The 19,191-nt window shown below is 44.7% G+C and overlaps 1 protein-coding gene and 1 long non-coding RNA gene across 12 annotated transcripts in view; one reads left to right on the top strand and one right to left on the bottom strand.

Moving 5' to 3' along the window:
• The window catches only part of LOC123380229, a 28,335-nt gene extending 14,128 nt beyond the window's left edge, over window positions 1-14,207 (top strand). Inside the window, exons 3-4 of one of the 3 annotated variants that reach the window (XR_006585775.1) lie at window positions 3,422-5,147; window positions 11,494-14,207. This is a non-coding gene — a long non-coding RNA (uncharacterized LOC123380229). Of the gene's footprint in view, window positions 1-3,421; window positions 7,322-11,493 lie in introns of those variants that run through there. The other 2 variants (XR_006585774.1, XR_006585773.1) reach the window with 2 other exon arrangements.
• Window positions 1-19,191, bottom strand: part of TENM4 (teneurin transmembrane protein 4) — a 744,941-nt gene that overhangs the window by 31,160 nt on the left and 694,590 nt on the right. For all 9 annotated transcript variants that reach the window (XM_023238928.2, XM_045038070.1, XM_045038066.1 and 6 more), the window contains 3 exons: window positions 18,224-18,456; window positions 14,203-14,357; window positions 7,320-8,197 (listed from right to left, as the gene is read on the bottom strand). In XM_023238928.2, coding sequence (XP_023094696.2) covers window positions 7,320-8,197; window positions 14,203-14,357; window positions 18,224-18,456 — 1,266 coding nt within the window. The remainder of the gene's footprint in view (window positions 1-7,319; window positions 8,198-14,202; window positions 14,358-18,223; window positions 18,457-19,191) is intronic.

Genomic DNA, 19,191 nt, shown 5'->3' with positions numbered 1-19,191 from the left:
TTTTTTCCACTGACTTTTCTTCACTCCATTTTCCCAAAGCATCTTTGGAGAATGGGGAAAGAAAACACATAAAAGATTCATACAGTTGCTGTGAACTTGGCTCTCAGAAGAGGACCGCTAAAGGGTATCTTCACACACACTGCAAGGCTTTCTTCTTCACACTCAATATTTCACATCTCAAGCCACTTACTATGTTGCAGCTGGTGAGGAAAATGCCAAACTGCTTCTCTGATACTAACTTTTGCTGACTGGGATTTTTTAGTTGGAAAATAGAGATTTGATTTTTATGAATTTCATCTATGGCTGTTTCAAATGCCACCACTGTCAACGAGAGGAATTGGATACCATATCCTCTGTGAATAATTAGAATTCACAGCCCATGCACATGGATAGTTCCCTTGGCCTCAGGTTACTATAAAAGATGGCACTGCTACATCATTATCTTCTCCAAAACTGTACCAGAGCCAGGGTACTTTTTGGATTCTGCAATTAAAACTTATACTTGCTGCTAATTTCCTATAGAATTAAGTCCCACCAATGCATTTTAGCCTTGAGGATTTCTAACATCTGGTACACCCTACCGATGGTAGGTCTGATCTCTCACTGATGTTGTACCTGAAGCAGTGCATCTGGTGGAAAGGATTCAGGGAGATCTGTGATTGAATCCTGGCTCTGCCACTTGGGTGTATGAGGTCACAGAGCCAGTCAGTGTCTGTGCTGGTTATCCTCTCTCCCCTCAGATCCATTCTGCGCTTTTCTCTGTACCCAGAGGAGCTGACTACATCACTGCCCCTCCTCCCCCCACCGTACTCCCCTGCTTTCTGGCTTGTTTCTGTTTGGATTCAGTCAATGGTAGGCATTGGCAAGAGACTGGATGTTAAGAGGAGCCTTCCTTATTCCTGATCTACTTCAGTGCCACATTTCTAATAGCGGCTTCATCTGTCCATAATTATAATTTTTATGAGATAGCTACTTATTCACGATTATATGGCTTCCACTGGGCTTCAGTAACAACATCCTATTTCTGCCCTGCCTTGCCCTTAAGCCTCAGGGTTGGTCAAGGTTGTTCACTGTTTTTAATGCCTGAGTGCCTCACCATTCTTTCTTGGTTCTCTTATCCCTGCCTATACATCTATACCTCTATAACATTTCTTTATGTGAAAGATATTTTTCCTGGGTATAGAAGTCTGGTTGTTTTTGTCCCCCTTTCAGCACTTCTGTCTTCTCGCTTGCATGGTTTCTGATGAGAAGTCTGCTGTAATTCTTATCTTTGTTCCTCTATATAAAATGCCTCCCCCTCCATCTGCTTTAAAGATTTTCTCTTTTTCTTTTGTATTTTGAATAGATGACTAAGATGTGTGTGTGTGTGTGTGTGTGTGTGTGTGTGTGTGTGTGTGAACTTTGCTTGGTGTTTTCTGAACTTTTTGGGTCTGTGGTTTGGTGTCCATAATTACATTACTTCTCCAAATATTTCTTCTGCCTTGCTCTTTTGCTCTTCTCCTAGAATTCTAATTATGGGTGGTCCCTGACTTACGATGTTTTGTTATGAATTTTTGACTTAATTAAAAAAAATTTTTTATTAACAAAAAAATTTTTTTTTGAAGGAGAGAAACAGAGTGCGAGCTGGGGAAGGGCAGAGAGAGTGGGAGACTCAGAATCTGAAGCAGGCTCCAGCTCCGAGCTGTCAGGACAGAGCCCAACTGAGGGCTTGAACTCACAAGCTGTGAGATCATGACTTGAGCTGAAGTCGGACTCTTAACTGATTGAGACACTCAGGTGACCTGATTTTTTGACTTTATGATGGTTCAAAAGTGATGTGAACTCCGGAGAAACTGTACTTCGAATTATGAATTTTGATCTTCTCCCAGTCTAGTGATGTGACACCCTCTCGTGATGCTGGGCAGCAGGGAGACACAGCTCCCAGTCAGTCACCTGAATCACGAGGGTAAATATCCCATAATTGACAACCATTCTGCACCCATACAGCCATTTCTGTTTTTGACTTTCAGTACAGTATGTAATAAATTACATGAGATACTCAACACCTCACTATAAAATAGGCTTTGTATTAGATGCTTTTGCCCAACTGGAGACTATTGGAAATGTTCTGAGCACATCTAAGGTAGGCTAGGCTAAGCTATAATGTTTGGTAGGTTAGGTGTATTAAATTCATTGACTTAGAATATTTTCAACTTTTGGTAAGGTCTGTCAGGATGTGATCCCACTGTAAGTCGAGGAAGATCTCTATATGTGTATTAGACAAGTTGATATTGCCTAGCTTTTGGATGTTTGGGTTCTGTATCTTTTTTTTTTCACTATTTTTTTTCTCTTTATATTTCAGTTTGGGTAGTTTCTATTGACCCATCTTCTTCCTTCAGCTGTCTCCATTTACTGATAAGCCCATTAAAGGCATTCTTCATCTCTGGAACTTGTTTTCATTTCTAGATGTTCATTTGATTTTTTTCTTATGGTTTCCACTTCTCTGCTGAAAATATCCATCTGATCTTTCATAGTGTTCACCTTTTCCATGAGATCTTTTAACGTTATGGTTATTTTAAATTCCCTGAAAGACAGCTTCTACATCTGTGTCATATCTAAGTGTGGTTCTGATGATTCCTTTGTCTCTTGGGAGTGTGTTGTGTTTTCTAGCCTTTTTGTACGTTCAGTTGAAAGTGTGACATCTTGTGTACTACACTAGAAAATGAGGTAACAGGTTTTATGCCTGGAAATGAGTAGGAGCTTCCTTCTGCTAGGACTTTAGTGAAGGGGTTTGAGTTAATTGAGTTAGGATTTGGGCTGGCTTTGAAGTTTGATGTTTCTCTGGTTGACCTTAGTAGGCTTTAAGTTCCTCTAGTGATACCTTGTGTTTAGGGAGCTAAACTAGTTTGTCAGACGACTTTTTTTCTCAGTGTCAACTCCATCTTAAGTGTTAGAACCCCTTTCTGTGCTGTGCCTCAGGGAGGGTCTCTTTCCAGCCCTTATCCCTCTCTTACCTCACTCATGGTACTATTCTGCTTTCCATTGTTGTGTTTAGCTTTTTAGCTAAACTATGGGGGTGGGTGGTGAACATGAGAGTTCTCTCTCGTTCTGAGTAAGCCTCGGTCTTATGTAACCATGTGTCCCGAGTCTCAAAAATGTAGCCTCTTCAGTGAGTGCTCCTGCCCCCCGTCAGGCTGTAATTCTGGACCCATTGCCTATCCCCCTCCCCTCCTAACAGAAGTTAAACATTTTTTTCTTCCCTTATTCAGCGGCAGTGGGCCTCCACCAGTGCCTAGGGAGGACAGTGGTGGCTGCCTTTCTCTCCACAGATGAAGGCTTTTGTTCCATATGGGAAATAAAGTGGGTTGGGATGGGAACAGAAGGCAGGACCTCCCAAGTTTACCACAGTAGACACTTACATCTTTCTCTACTCTTTTCTTAGAGTTACCTGGTCAGGCTGTGGAGAGAAATCATGGAGAGGATGTGGACTCTCTCACCCATTGTCTGCAGCCTCTAAGGGCTTCAAGCTCTCTTGCCAGTTTCCACTTAGCCTTCATGAATCTGCCAAACCACCCTAGCTGATCTCTTGTGACCAGTTGTGTTAACCCAGGTAAGCTAGTGCTCACGTCTCGACTTTCTCTTCAGGAGTCTCTCTCCCTGGATTTGGTTAGGTGGTTGCCCTGTGACCTTAGAGAAGTTTAAGAAAAACTCATGAATTTGCCATTTGCCTGGCTTATTCCTACTGTTAAGTTTGGGAACGATGTACTTTCCAGCTCTTATATCCTCCAGTGAAACCCTTAAGCCAAGTGTCATTACTTGAACCACTTGAATTCTATGTCCTGCTGGGCACACAGATAATGCTGGAGCTGGGATTTGATACTCTTATCGCTACAGCTATTTTTCCTCCCTTCTTTATTTCCCTTCCCTGTATTTACATTTCATTCATAAAATATTTACTGAGCACCTACTAGGTGGCAAGCCCTAAGCCTGATACAGAGACAAATTAGTATTTAGTGTGAGCATAACTATGACAGAAGCTGTCACAGGGCACCAGGGGATACCAGAGCCACTTACCCCTGTTAAACTTAGGAAAGCTGGCTGCTCATACCCACCCAGCAAGCGAATTTTGGAACCTGCCTCGTGCTCATGAGGCCGTTCTCTTAGCCACTGAATGCCATCTGGCCAGGAGCCCAAGTCTGAAATTAATGATACCACACATTGGAGATGAGGACTGCATTATAGAGTTCTTTGAGGTTTTCTGCCAGCAGACCTGTAGGCTGACGAGAGGAAAGTAACCTTCATTCCCCAGAACTGTGAACTCCTAAGTCGACTTGCTCTGAAGTGTGTTGTGTTTATGATAGATGCATTATTTAATCTGTTGAAAGGATCAATAAAGCCAACTTAAAACTTGTTTCAGTAATAGCCTGTGCTACAGGCAAGCCTGGGCTGATTTTTAAAAAAAATATTAGAGCATTTGGGTTGGAATCCACTAAACTGCCTCATGGAGCTAAAAGTAGAAAATTCACTAGAGCAATGGTGCATTGGCAAAATCTGTCAAAATGTGTGTTAAGAAACACCACAATAATGATAATACTGCATCTGTACTTCTTGAGAGCTTCACGGTTTACAAGCATTTTTTACCTTTAGTGTTTGTTTAGTTTTTTTGATCCCCATAATGACCCTGAAATGGGGTAAGGGAGGCATGATTTCTGTCTGGTTGAAACCTAGGTCTGGAAACCAGTCAGCCAGCCCCTGAGTCACAGGGCTAATATTCAGTGAAAACAGGTATCTGGGACCTTTGCTTTGCTCACAGTCTGAGCTGAACCATTTTTTCATGACCCACTCTGCATGCCTTTTTTCAGCCCATTTTGGATATTCTTATGGACTTGACCCCTTCCTAGTTCTGCCCTGATCTCTCAGACTCCACCCTTGATTCTGCTCCCCTGCTATGAACTTTAATTCCCACCTACTTTCGTCACAACTTTTGTTTGCTCTCTTGACTAGTTTACTTGCAGCTGTTCCCGGGTAATACCTTTCATGCCTGAATAATATTTATGCAATTATTGGTACATCCACTCGTATTGCTTGAAGTGACGTCGTCGATGATGATGATGATGATGGTGGTGGTGGTGGTGACAGCAGCAGCAGTTCTCAGTTGATTCCTTACGGTGAGTAAGACCCTGAGTTTTCCCTATTTTATCTCATTGAAATTTTGAACCTCAGACTATCCCATGAAATAGTACTATTTTTATCCCTACCATACAGATAAGTCACAAAGAACTTAGGTGAACCTAGTCGGGGTGGATGAAAGGACATGGATTTGTGTTCTGGCTCTGCAATGTACTCCCTGTGTAATTTTAGACTGCTCCCTAATCTCTCTGTGTTCCTAATCCCTCAGTTTGTTCATTGGTGGTAACAAAATGGCGGATGATTAATTTCTCTGGTCTGAGGTTGCTGGGCATATGAAGTTGAAAAAGATCCTGGCACACAGTGGGGATGTCAAGATAAGTTTCTCTCTTAATTTTAGGGCTTTTATCTTCAATTCACAGGGGATTCTTGGGAATTCCAAATGCCATTTTATAAAAAGTGATTATCCTACCTTTTTCTTCTTCTTCATAAAACAACTGTGGCTATATATTCCATCAAGGGAGACAGGGAGCAGGGAATGGGATCCTTTCTGGTGGAGGTGTAGGAAATGGTTTTAGATTTCAGGGTTGGTGGAGATTAATGGTTGCAGTGATGTGTAAACATTCAGTTTGGGATCTGAAGGAGTGACCTTGGGAACTGAGTGCTCCCCTTTGCTCTGACAAAGAAACCCCTGTGTTGGCTAAATAATGTAGAAGGGATTTCCATTGGGCAATGGAGGGAAATTGAATTATTTAGTGTATTTCCCTTTCAATGAGTTAATCAAGATAATTGCTGTTTTCCTGGATCTTTGTCTTTCTTTGTAATTAACAAGGCCCGGGTTTGGAGACAGGAATTTAGCCAGTGAACTTTGTACAAATTGCTGTGACATTTTTTTGGGTGCAAATTGTACTGAAAAATCTATTACAAATCCTTTTCCTCTGGATTCCAGGACTGTGAGAAACTGATGCTTGAACAAGCTTGAGAAAAATTTACAGTTCAAGGATTTAAGTTCATTTGGGATTAACAAACTCAGCAGGGGACAGCAGGGCAGGGCTGAAAGCGCAGGAGCTCTGGCATCAGACAGACCCCAGTTCTGCCACATTCTCACTGTCTAACAGAGAGCCTCTCTGAGCTTTAGTTTCTACTTCTATAAAACAGATACTATTGTTCATTTTCCAGAGCTGTTGTGAGGATTAAATGCAATAATGTGGTTCCTAGCCCATATCTGGTACTACTTAGATTTTTTAAAGCCTCCGGCCACCAACCCCTGCCCCCCTCCGCCCCCGAGATCTCAGCCTTGTAGCAAAACGAGAAGGTACAAAATCCATTCATTAAAATAGCTCAAAGAGGAAGACCTCAGATACATATGTGTTTGATTTGACTAGGATTGGAATAAGCCGAACTTCTGGTTTTCTGGCTACACCACTTAAGAAGTGCTACCCTGGAGGAGGGGAAGGGAAGTGAGCCCCTGGGGGTGGGTGGCACGACCATAACATATAGTGATGCAATAGCGCCACTCTGAGGGGGGAAGCAGTAAAATTATACCAAGAGACACAGGAGCAGATCAAAGAACAGTTTACAGTCACTTTGGGCAGGGGCAAAGGGTTCTGGCCTCACTTTCTACATAATATGCAATTGTGGCTGTTCCTTATTAAGGATCTCGACTCATAAAGAGAAAGGTTTCATTATGTTCGTATAACGGGTTTGAGAAGGGAGGCATGGAAAGCATTTGTTAAGTTCCACCCCAAATGGTTAAAATGAAAACAAATATTTTTTTGAAACTTGACGATGTGAGCTTTGATTACGTGGAAAATTCATCTACATGGAACCGTTCTTTCTCCCATTGCCATTATTTCTGGACAGGAATCATATGAAGGTGCTAGCGCTCTGCGGTTTTTATCTACATTACTTCCCTGTGCTATGCTGGGCAGGTATTTCCATTGTACAGATGTGGCAACTGAGGCCTAGAGGGATGCAAGCCCAACTCTTCTAATGTCAAAGTTCATGCCTTTTCCACTACATCGTGTTGCTTTCTAGGAGCAATCGTCTGGAATATGAACACGCAGAACATATTGTAGGCAATAATGGTTTGCATCCCAAATTCTGAGCGAAAACAAAATATATCCAAAAACTTTCATTCCATCGACTCACCTCTAATCGTACAATACCTCTCATGAAACAAGATCATCAAGTGGCCTTGTTGTGATACTTACTCATAAAATGTTGTCCATCCATTTTCATTGCTTTTGGTTGCCAGAAGGCCAGAGTTGCCATGGTATGTCATCATGGCCAACTCATGTCCTTGCGTGGTCACACTCTTGAGTGCATTGTTGGTGCCCATGGTCACCCAGTACACCTGGCCATCTGGGACCACCAGCCAGAGGGGCATCCCGGTGGAGTCCCGGCGGACGTTCACCATGTTGCCGTTGTTGTCTGTGATGAGTGTGACATCGCCATCCCCAGTGTAGGTGAAGTTGTACAGGTAATCTCCTGTGGGCAGACTCTGCGTGTACAGATGCTTTCCACTGGTATCAAACAGGTAGAGCTCCTGGTCGATTGGTGAGGACAGCTCATACATGTTCTGGGTGTTGAGGAAAGGCTTGTTCTTCCTGATAAACCGAATTCGGATATTCCCCAGGTCAGCCACATAAAGTTCCCCGTCGGCACACACAGCCAAGGAAGATGGGGTATTCAGTTTTGCATCCTTGGCATAGCCATCATCTCCAGAGAAACAGTCACAGTTGGCATCATTTTTACAATCACAGCCACTGGGGGCTCCAGCAACCAGCGAGATCTCTCCGCTAGTGGTGACCTGCCTGATGCGGTTGGTCTTCTTCTCATCGGTCTCAGCAATGTACAGGACCCCATTGTGTGAGACGGCCAAGGCCGTGGCAGACTCCAGGGTTGCGTGGATGGCCACCTTGCTCAGCAGGAAGTGGTCGATGCCGGGGACCTGGCAGTGCATGGGTCTCCCAGCGACAATGCGCACCTGGTGGTTTTCAGAGATTTGCAGGACCACATTGTTGTCAAGGACGTAGAGAGAGTTGTCCATCGGGTTGATAGCTAAGTCTGTGGGCCACTCCAGGCGAACCTGACAATGGAGACACCGATACTCAGACGCCCGGCAAGGTGTTCACCACTTACCGTCCCACAGCCCATATAGCTTGTAATAATGTCCCAAGTGCCTTCAAACGCAGTCCTGCCTGATCTCACAGTGGCTTGTCATCAACAATGGAGGTCAACCCCTCTGATCTGAGTGAAACCATGCAAAAGCTGCCCCCAAGACACCTGATGGTCTCCATTAGACTCCCAAAATATGAAGAAGGGAATAAAAAGGAAAAAAAAAAAGAAACATAAAAAGTAAACAAGAGATAGACTTGGGAGCCAGACAGGTCTAGGTTCAGATCCTAGCCCCACCATTATGACCTTTGGCAAATTACTTTGCCTCTCTGAGCCTCAATATTCATTATCCGTAAAACAGGACTGACGATACCACAGAGTGCTTAACCTATCGTAAGTGCTCAAATAATGACAGCTAATGTTATGGAGGTGGGAGAAGAAGGCAGATAGAGTCTGGAGGCTGAAGCAGGAATTGTTCAGATATCTCAGACTCTACGTGAACTGTTGATATTTCAACCCACTGAATTCATGGATTAACACGAATATCCAAATTCAGTTTATCAGGAAGAACAAGCCTTTCCTCAATATCCAGAACTGACATCGCCTGGGAGCTGGTCAGAAATGCAGAATGGCAGGTCTCACCAAACCTACTGAATCAGAATCTGCATTTAAATAAAATCCCCGGATAACTCATGTGCACACTGAAGTTTGTGAATCCCAGCTCTAGAAAATGGTTTCTCTACAAATCGAAACCACCATGAGATACCACCTCACACCTGTCAGAATGGCTCAAAGTAACAATTCGGGCAACAACAGATGTTGGCGAGGATGTGGAGGAAAAGGATCTCTTTAGCACTGTTGGTGGGAATGCAAACTGGTGCAGACACTCTGGAAAACAGTATAGAGGCTCCTCAAAAAATTAAAAACAGAACTACCCTACCCAGCAATTGCACTAACAGGTATTTACCCAAAGGATACAAAAATGCTGATTCGAAGGGGCACGTGCACTCCAGTGTTTATAGCAGCACTATCGACAACAGCCAAAGTATAGAAAGAGCCCAGATGTGCACTGACTGACAAATGGATAAAGAAGATGTGGTATATATATTCAATGGACTATTACTTGTCGACCAAAAAAGAATGAAATCTTGCCATTTGCAACAACATGGATGGAACTAGAGGGTATTATGCTAAGTGAAATAAGTGAGTCAAAGAAAAATAGCGTATGACTTCACTCGCATGGATTTAAGAAACAAAACAGATGAACATAGGGGAAGGGAAACAAAAAAAAAGGTAAAAACAGAGAGGGAGACAAACTGTAAGAGACTTTTATGTGCTCTTATAGAAAACAAACTGAGGGTTGCTGGTAGGGTGTTGGGGGGATGGGCTAAATGGGTGATGGGCATTAAGGAGGGCACTTGTTGGGATGAGCACTGGGTGTTACATGTTAAGTGATAAATCACTAAATTCTATTCCTGAAACATTATTATTCTATATTAACTAATGTGGATTTAAATCTTAAAAAAGCGAAGAAACAAATAAAGTTAAAAAAAAAAAGAAAATGGTTTCTAGCACCCCAGAGGACAGGTCCTCCCAGAATACATTAATGAAGGTGGCGATGGGAATGAGGGGTTCAGAGGTCCTGGGGCCCAGCCCAAGCCTCCTCTGAGCCGGGCTGGGAAGCTGGCAGGGACGATGGTGAGCTTGCAGGTAGGCATGCATGGGATGCAGTTGGCAGGGTCTGAGGTGAAGAATGCTGTGCTGGTGGAGGAGGAGGAGGTTGGATTGTGGGATACAGCACACCGGGAGGTAGGTGCTGGCACTACGGGAAGCCACTGGCCAGCTGTGTCCCCAAGAGGTCATCCAGACACACTGCACATGGGCTGGAAGCGTCTCCTCCATCCCAGTTGTCTACCGCACTCCTAGGAACTCACCACCTTTGGTTCCTGGGCCCCCTACAAACCCTCGACACTCCGTCCAACGTGGGGCTTACTTAAATGCGCATGTTACTTTAGGTAAGAAATTTCTCTCCCAGGAATTTGCTCTTGCACCTTGTGAACAATGGTGCACACCACGGCAATGTTTAATGATGGTGAAAAACTGCAACCGACTCAAGTGCCCAACAAGAGGGAATTCACTAAATCAACGATGGTATTTAGTTCGCCCATGAGTTAGAATACTCTACGTAGCTCTTAAAAGTGATGTTATAGATGCATATTTAATGACATTGGAAAATGTTTGCTATGAATTAATTGAAAAGAATAGGCTACAGAATTGTAAGCACAGTGTGATCCCAATTGGGGGAAAATGTAACAATAAATTAGATTATAGATAGAGGGGAGAAGAAAAACCAAAATGTTAACGGTACTTGGATTAGGGGTAATTTTAACTTTCTTCTTTGTAATTTTTAACTTTTTACATTTTCTACAATGTCCATGTGGTAGTTTACTAACGCAGAAAGAAACCCCAGTAAATTATATACCTATGAGATGTGGCCACCTCCGTCTGACCCTTCTGCTCAGGGCCACCCTCGGGCCCTACTTCCTCACTCCCAGCCTGGGCCCCTCTGCCCGCACAGAGCCAGGGAGCCTGAGGCAGGCCAGAGCCACTGGCCAGAGCCGCTGCCTTCACACTTCCCAGTACTCTCTGGAGCATAGCGTCACGGCAGCCCTTGGCTGCATCAGAACAGTTTACTGTAACGTGACAGGGGAGTTTTCAATTTCCTAAAACCCATTTCTTGTCAACACTGGCTGCTAAATATTTTATGCCTTCTGGTCCTCTGGCACCTTGGGGACCTGCTTGCTCAGACCTTTCTGCCAGTCATTATGATGAAAAGATGGCTCCCTGATGGGTGGGTGAGGAGGGGGAAGGGGGAGAGGAAAGAGGGGAAGGAAGGAAGGAAGAGCAAGCGCTTTTCTGCTCTCTCCTTCCTGCCCTGTGCACACAGCACCTGGAAAAGAAGGAACAGGGCTCTGAGAGTCAGTCCTGGCTCTGTCACAGAGCCTGTGTGTTAGTTCTGGAGCAGACCAAATACACAAGCTTCTCTGATTTCCCTCCTGTTAGTGACAGGGGTGCTCAGGCTTAATGTCCCCTTGCTAAAATGGAGAACAAGACTTTAGAATTGCTGTGGTCCCTCCAGCTCCCACATTCTGTGGTCCTGAGAAGGGATAGAGCCCCCTCTCCTCTGTCCCCCAGAACACTCTGTGCCTTTATCAAAGCACTCTGAGATGACTGCCTTATTGCAGACTTATTTGTTCTCAAAAACAGGATTGCTAGATGAATGAATGACTACATGACTGGTCAACGGCACGGAGAGAGCGAGGGATTTGGGGTCAGCACACCTCACCTCTTATCTCAGTTCTACAATTACTACAGGTGTGCGTTACTTAAACACTTTGAACTTCTTTCCTCATATGTAAATGGAGGTAATAAATATTACATAGAGTAATTGTGAGTATCAAGACAATGTACAAGGAATTGCTTTGTAAATTATAAAGGGAATGAATATTTACAGCCTATTACTAGCTGCCAGGCACTGTGCTAGGCAATTTATGTACAGGGTTTCATTAAAAAATTCATTTCCACATCCCTGATGGAAACAAGCACAGGGCTCTGCATTTATAACTGCAATTCCCCGCCCCCTGCCCCCCCCACCACTGCCCCGAGCCTCAGTTCTCTTATCTGTAAAATGGGGTAGATAATATCACCTCTTGGGAATATTGTGACAGCTAGGTAAGAAAAAGGAAGTCCTACGCATCTCTGTATTCTCCTTTCTAACAGTGCCTGACACATAAGAAGTTCTTCAGAAGTCATTTTGGACCCTGCATATGATCACACCCTGTAGCCTGCTGAGCTAGGAACTAATCCCCTCTTTTGATTGGCGGCAACATCTTCTGTTTCTTCTCTTCTCCATTCCTCCCTCTAGTTTCTCCTTGGGCCTGGGCTTATTTCCACCCAGGGGAGCTGGCCAAGTTCCTTGGTTCCCTGCTTTGCACTCTTGCCTCTGAGCTGTGTTCTTAGCTCTCTGGCTTACTCCCTGCTCCCCACGGGGCAGTAAAACAGCTCTGAGTGTTTGTACAGAGGAAGCTCTCAGAATGAAAGCCAGCACCCCCGCCCATACGTGTATATAAAAATATAAGCCGTGTCTGGAGAGTTTGGTAAAAAAAAAAAAAAAATTCCATGCTTAGATTCAGATGAGGGTAGCGAGGACCAGGGGCAAAGGGATTTCAGCCCAGGATTTCTGAAGCTAAGTGTGGGTTTTTCCCCCGTTCCACTACACGCCGGTTGTCCTCTGAGCTTTTGATTTGGCTGCTTGGTAGCACCTCTCACTAAAGTAAAACAACTTTCCAACGTGTGGATTGAAAATTTTCAGTGCCCTGTGCTGGCTGGTGCGGGGCCCGTTTTGAGAATTGAAAATACTCGCGTGCACATCCTCAGGCCGTAGCAGCTTCCTGACGGGTAATTCAAGCTTGCTCACAGACTGGAGAGGGAAATTCTCGAGCCAGCAAGGGGAAGCCTGCCAAATTGGAAAGACGAGTGGCAGAGAACAGATTCCATTCTGGAGCGGAACAATCACATTAGCCAGTGCAGAGGAAAACCACGCCAGCAATCGAAAGGGATGTGACGCGGGTGTTGGGACCGCCAGCACCAGCCTTGGGGCTCTGGGGACAGTGCTCCACAACACATGTCACTAACAGGGGGGCCTCCTGGCCTCTGTTGCACCCTGAGTACAGGGAGCAGGTGAATAGTCAGTGGAAAAGGGCCTGTGTGCAGCCTGCCCTACAAGGGGGTTTAAAAAGCTAAGTGTGGTTATTGCTGTCCCCATTCTACAATTTAATGTAACTCGTGCCTTCCTTTTTCCTGGGTTTTGCTAATGCTGGCAGCTCTGGCCAGGCCCTGCCGAAAGATCTAGCAATAAAGGACACTTTCCTTGCCAAGACGTTGCAGGACAAACTAAGGACATGCTGAACTGCCAGTCACTGGGTCTGCACTGGATTACTGGTGTTCACTGCTAAGGTCCAAACTGTTTGGCACGGCATGGGAAGGTCGTTCCCCAACTGGCCCCAAATAACACTCCAGTTTCAACTCCTGCTTCTTCATTCCAAGAACCTTATGCTCAAGCATTCAATCTTCCAGTGGTCCTTGAATATACCGGGCCCATGAACATCTTTGTACCTTTGCACATGCTGTTCCCTTTGTGTGAAATGTCTCCATTCTTCCTGGCCACCCAGAAACCCCTATTAAACCTTCAAAACCTGGCACAAATTGCACTTCCTTTGTGAACGTGGGCACCAGAACTTCTGTTGACTGACCACCTTTCAAGTGCCAAGGGGTGCCAGGAGCCTAGTATGCACTGTTCGTATTTTCTCGAAGCAATCCTGCCAGGCTGAAGTCAGCTATTTCCATTTTTAAAATATAAAAAAAAAAGAGGTTCAAAGGACTTCAGGAATTTGTCCAAAGTCACTCAGTTAGTGAGCGGCAAAGCTTGGAGTCAATCAGCCAATCAATTAATTAATCACCAAATACTGGTTGTACTCCTACTGTATACAAGGTACTCTGGTTAGAGCAGAGGAAAAGATGAACAGAATTCCTGTCCTCATGTCATTTACAGTAGAGAAAGAGAAAAGACAATGTACAAGTACCTGTGTTTCCAAAGAGAGGACTCACAGGCAGCTATGGATTTAAATTCACAGCATTTGACTCTCTGCTGCCTTTGAAGCTTCCTTGGGCAGATTTCTTCACTGTCCATGGGGATCCCTCTGACGACCACCTGTCATCCCTCTGGTGAACTCCCAGAGCACCGAGCTTCGCCCTACTCATCTTTGCATCCTTAGTGCTTCCCCAGGCCCAGCCCCAAGAATGTGCTCTTCAAAGGCTAGTGCAGCATAAAGATGGGGGGCCAGCGGGAGAGCTGGGTACTGGTGAGAGGATGAGCGTGCAGCCCCAGGGCTCTAGCAGGCAGAGTTCTCCCCTTACCTGAGAAATATCCATGACGGAGTCACAGCTGAGGGGCCGGGCTGAGGTAAGATCATTGGAGCCCAGCAGGGTGGAGATGACCCCATTCTGATCAATGCGTCTGATCATGGTGCCATCCACGAAGTAAATCAGCCCAGACTTGTCCACCGTGATGCCTGGGAAAGAGAAGCCAAAAACAGCGTTAGAGGTGGTAACAACCTACGCGCAGATGGAGCCTTGTGGGCTGATCAAGAACCTCCCCTCTGTGATTTGATTGCATCCTCCCCACAGGATTCATTCCCCATCCAAAGGCTGGAAGACAGATGCCCAGAGGCTTAGGGTGACTTATTCAAAGCAGGGATTAGAACCCGAGTCTCCAGGGCTCTGGTCCCTCCACCTTACTGCTGAGATTTTTACCTATCAGCTTAGGTAGTCACCAAAACTGGACTCCTACTTCTGGGGGTTTGTCAAGCACTGGACGTAGCAGTAAGGAGAACCCTTTTCAGTGTCAAAGCTGTGAGTTAAGTTAACCTAACTTCTGAAGCCTTGTAATTCTTGTCATTAAATCCATCCCCATTTTGGTAACAATTTTTCTTTTCTTCCAAGAGAATCATCCTCCATGTTTTTCTATTCTTAGTTTATGGTCATTGGTAATTATAGATGTATACAGCCTAAACATGCATCCTTTGGGTTTGTGTAGAGAATATGGGTGAAATAAATGTTTTAAAAAGGCAGGTGGAAGAGAGCAGTCTGAATTCACCATTCACTTTCTCCATGACCAGCTGTGTGGCCTTGGGCAAGTCACTGGATATCTCTGCATTTGGATTCTCAGCTCTTAAATAAAGGGATTGTTCTAAATTTGTACTTCTCACTCCCGGCTGTGTTTGTGAATCATCTGGAAGCCTTCTATCATGTATCCCACAGGTAGTTGGTCCAGAACATCTCAAGTGGAGCCTGAATATTTGTCTGTATTTTTGACAAGCACCTTGGGTGATCATGATATGAAACAAAGTTTCAGAACCATGCTAGTAAATCAGTACTCCTTAACCAGTGATGTGTATCAGAATCATTCTGAAGTGTTTATCCCCCCCCCCCCCCCCAACACATCCCTGCTTGGCCTCACTCCTGGAAATACTCATTCTGGGCGTGGCCGAGACTGATATGTTTTATTGTGGGTGAGATTGATTTCCACCCTGGGTGCAGCATCCCGAGTTTAGAAATAGCCCTACCAAACTGAGAACTGCTCAGGGGTGCTAGGGGGCGACACAGGACCCCTAGGAGCACATGGGGAGGTTGGGGATGAGCCAGCACCAGGCGAGTGCCCCAGGGAGAGACATGATGAAGGAAAGGCGATTCTGGTCAGTTTTGCTCTGCTCAGTCTTCTCTGGGCAATGAAATGAAAGAAGGGGTTGGAGAAAGGTTCACAGAGGTAGAGACGCTTGCCAGAGAAAGCTTTCCAGTTGTATAACCTTGGCCATGGCATTTCACTAAGTCCAGCTTCCTCATCCACAGAATGGGGATAATAACATCTGATGTGTAACAGTTAGCCCTCAATAATTATTAGCGACTATAATTATGAGAATTCGACCAGCACTTTGTAAAGACCCTTTGCTCAGGGTCTGCGTGTCTGTGACTGGGGAGGTTTCAGACACCCAAAGGGCTCTGAGTGATGAAGACCCCTGGAGTGGTGTTCCTTCCCCCTCCTTAAGGCTGCTCAGGGCTGGGCAGCGATTTCACACAGAGGACAAGGCAGCCTTCAGGCAGGGAAGCAAGCCTTTCCTCCTCCCTGCCTAGAATGTAAATTAATTACATTCTTTAAGTAGCAGGACAGGAGTTTTCTTGTCTGCCTGGCTATGCTCTGTCTTTCTCTTCCATCTGCTAGGACTGATGAGTGCTCCACGAACAATCAGGATTCTTGTTTACAAAGTTGGCTGCACAGGCTAATAGAAGCGACCTGCCCCCTGATTAATTACTTCAGTTTTTCTCCTTTTGTTGTGCTAAATAGATGGACATCTTTTCTCCTCCCTGCTGCGAAGTGTCTGCATATTGTGGCACCCTTGTCATTTCTATCTGGGTTAATTACAGGCTTTTGGGCAATTTCACTGCTACTACATCTGTGTGCATGCATGCGTGTGTCTGTGTGTGCGGGGGTGGGAGGAGGGCGGGTGGAGAACACATATGTGTGTGAAGCAACTGAGAAAGACCTGGAGAGAATAACACTTTCAAAAAAAAGCTTTTAATTTGAAGAGAATAGAATGTTGCACGTGGTGTCGGGGCGGGGGGGGGGGGTGTCATTTAGCCCAATCCGCTCATTTACCAACGGGAAAAGTGAGGCCCAAAGGAGGAGGTCAGAGGGCAGGGAACAGTAGGACCGAATCATAACGCAGGATCCCTAAGTGTAAGCCTGTTCTTTCTGCTGCAGGCTACTTGCTCAGTGTTAGGAAATCATAATTAGGAGGACATCATAGTTAGGACCATGGATGTCACAATACTTACCCCACAGTTACTACCTGACCAATCAGGTGTCTAATAGAGGTTATATAATATAATATATGATGTGGTGTGATAACATAAGGTAATGTAATACAACAACTATAATAGGAGTCACTATGAGAATGTTTATCAGGTATCTGGAACCAATGAACCAAGCATTTTCATTCCTGATAATATTTAATCTGTACTGCAACTGTACAGTATATCTCTATTTCATAGGTGAGGAAAATGTGGCTCAGAGAGGTTAAGCAACTCACCTAAACTCACACAGCTATTAGGTGGCAATGTCTGAATTTGAATACAGAACTGCCTGATTTCACTAGACAATAATGCTTTGACTTAAAAGTGCATGTAGCAGTTGCATTTTACCGACCACTTTTCACAGATATTAATTCACTCACTAGGGGTACATCTGGGTCTAGGAGAGGCCTGAAACCTGGCACCATTTGCTAACACAATCACATAGGACATTTTTGTGGTATAGCATATGAAATATATTTATTACGACCCTCAAAACAAACCTAGGAGGTGGACACTGAAGGTACTGTTACCCCAATTTTATTGAGGGGGTTGCTGAGGCTTAGACACTATAGGTCACCCAGCTTTATGGCCAGCACACAATGGATGCTTTGCTGATGAATGTCGACAATGACGGCTTCTCCTCCAAAAAGCCTTCCCCGTCTTCTAGGCACAAGGGGCCTCTCTCGGCTTTTATTTAAGTCCCTTGCACAGTTCTGTCTCCTGGCTTGCCAGGGAGCACTTCTTCCTCTCTCCCACATCAGTGATTCACGCTCAAGTCTTATTTATTCTGCTACATTAAAATTATCTATGCAACCACAGCATACCGCACACTCAGTAAATACTTGCTGAACAAGTGAGTGGAAAAATTGTGATTGTGGGTATTAAGAGGTCTTTTTGAAGGACTCAAAATTGAAACTTACAGCTAACCCATCTTACAGCATGTGAACATCTACAAGGATGATACACTGCAATGTTCTTATAAAACAGTAACGTGAGAGAGAGCATAAATGTCCAACAGTAGGGGGCTGATAAGTGATGAGACATCCATTCTATGGAATACTATAGAGCCATAAAAATGAGTACAAAGAAGATGGGTAACATGGAGAAATGTTCGTGATATACCATCTAGGGGAAAAAAAGTAGGTTACCAGAACAGTTTAATGTGGCCTCATTTTGTTTTTGGTGAGCACACAAACACATGCATGCAAACACATGGAAAAAAGACTAGAAGGAAAGGCAGGAAATGTTACCTGGGAATATCTCTGAGCAGGTGGAATTACGACAATTTTAACTTTTCTCTGCAGACATCTTGGTATTTTCCAAAATGTATTCACAACGATAAACATGTATTTCTTTTGAAAAATGGAGTGGGCATTAAACCTGAATTTTGCTATCAAAGGGTGTGAATTTACAATTTTTTCCAACTCCAAGCCTGACTGTGGTATCAGACTCACAACTCCTGGGAAGTTAACCATTAGGACCTCAATCAACATTACTGCTTGTACTTAAAAAGCAAGGCCTTACTCACCCCTGGGGTTGGTCAGTGTGGCTTCGGTGGCCTTGCCACCATCCCCACAGCGAGTGTCATCAAAAGGGAGGCACTGGTCACCTGTTCCTGCGACCACCTCGGAGTTCTTGACAAGGTCCTTCACCACCACGGTGGACTTGATCTTAAAGACCCTCCGGCTGTTGGTGTCCGAGAGGAAAACAGCCCCGCTCATGGGGTCTGTGGTCAGGTAGTATTTGTGCGCTGGGCTGTGACTGGAAAATAAGGACACACCAGCTGGTGAGTACTTTCTTTCTTCCTATCAGCTAACCAGAGATGTACAACTAGACTGCATGCAAAAAGTCACATGGCGATGGTGTCCCCCTCTTCGGTGATTGTTCCCTAATTTTTCTGACCCCAGTGGTTGGCTTCGCTATCCCTCTTACCTAACTAATAATACAAAAAGCTCTTGCCAATGACTGTGATGTCCAGCCAGAGCCATGTCCATATTAGGTACTTAATACATCTTTTCTTAAAAGGATTATCAATGAGGCTTACCACAGGTGGCTTGTAAATCCAAGCCAGAAACAAGAGAGGGCCTGACTTGAAGAAAACACCTCAAGAGTTTAAAACACAAGATCTTCTCCTGCGAGTTTTTATAGCAGCCCTACTGCCTCCTCGGGACTGACTGATAAGTCCCTGGCCAGATCTGACTCCCAGTTGGTGGCAATATAGTCTTCTGTCTATCCTCACGTTATACTTATCAGGGGCCCAGCAGTCTCCCTTCTGCAGTCAGATGTAATGAATTGCAGGATTAGTTTATAATTTGCAGCAACACCCAAGGTAAAATAAACAAACCAAGAGAGTAGTTCTGATGATAGTTCCATATCTGCAAATCAGTCATCATGACAAGGCTGTGCCAACAGAGGAAAGCAAAGGCAGACCACGGTTGTCTGGAGGGTTGCAGAGACAAGGTGCTACCCCTCGGCACATGGCAGGAAAGAGGCACA

The sequence above is a fragment of the Felis catus genome, chromosome D1 (genome assembly GCF_018350175.1).
Source record: "Felis catus isolate Fca126 chromosome D1, F.catus_Fca126_mat1.0, whole genome shotgun sequence".
Lineage (NCBI taxonomy): Eukaryota > Metazoa > Chordata > Mammalia > Carnivora > Felidae > Felis > Felis catus.
This window is presented reverse-complemented; position numbering and strand designations above follow the sequence as displayed.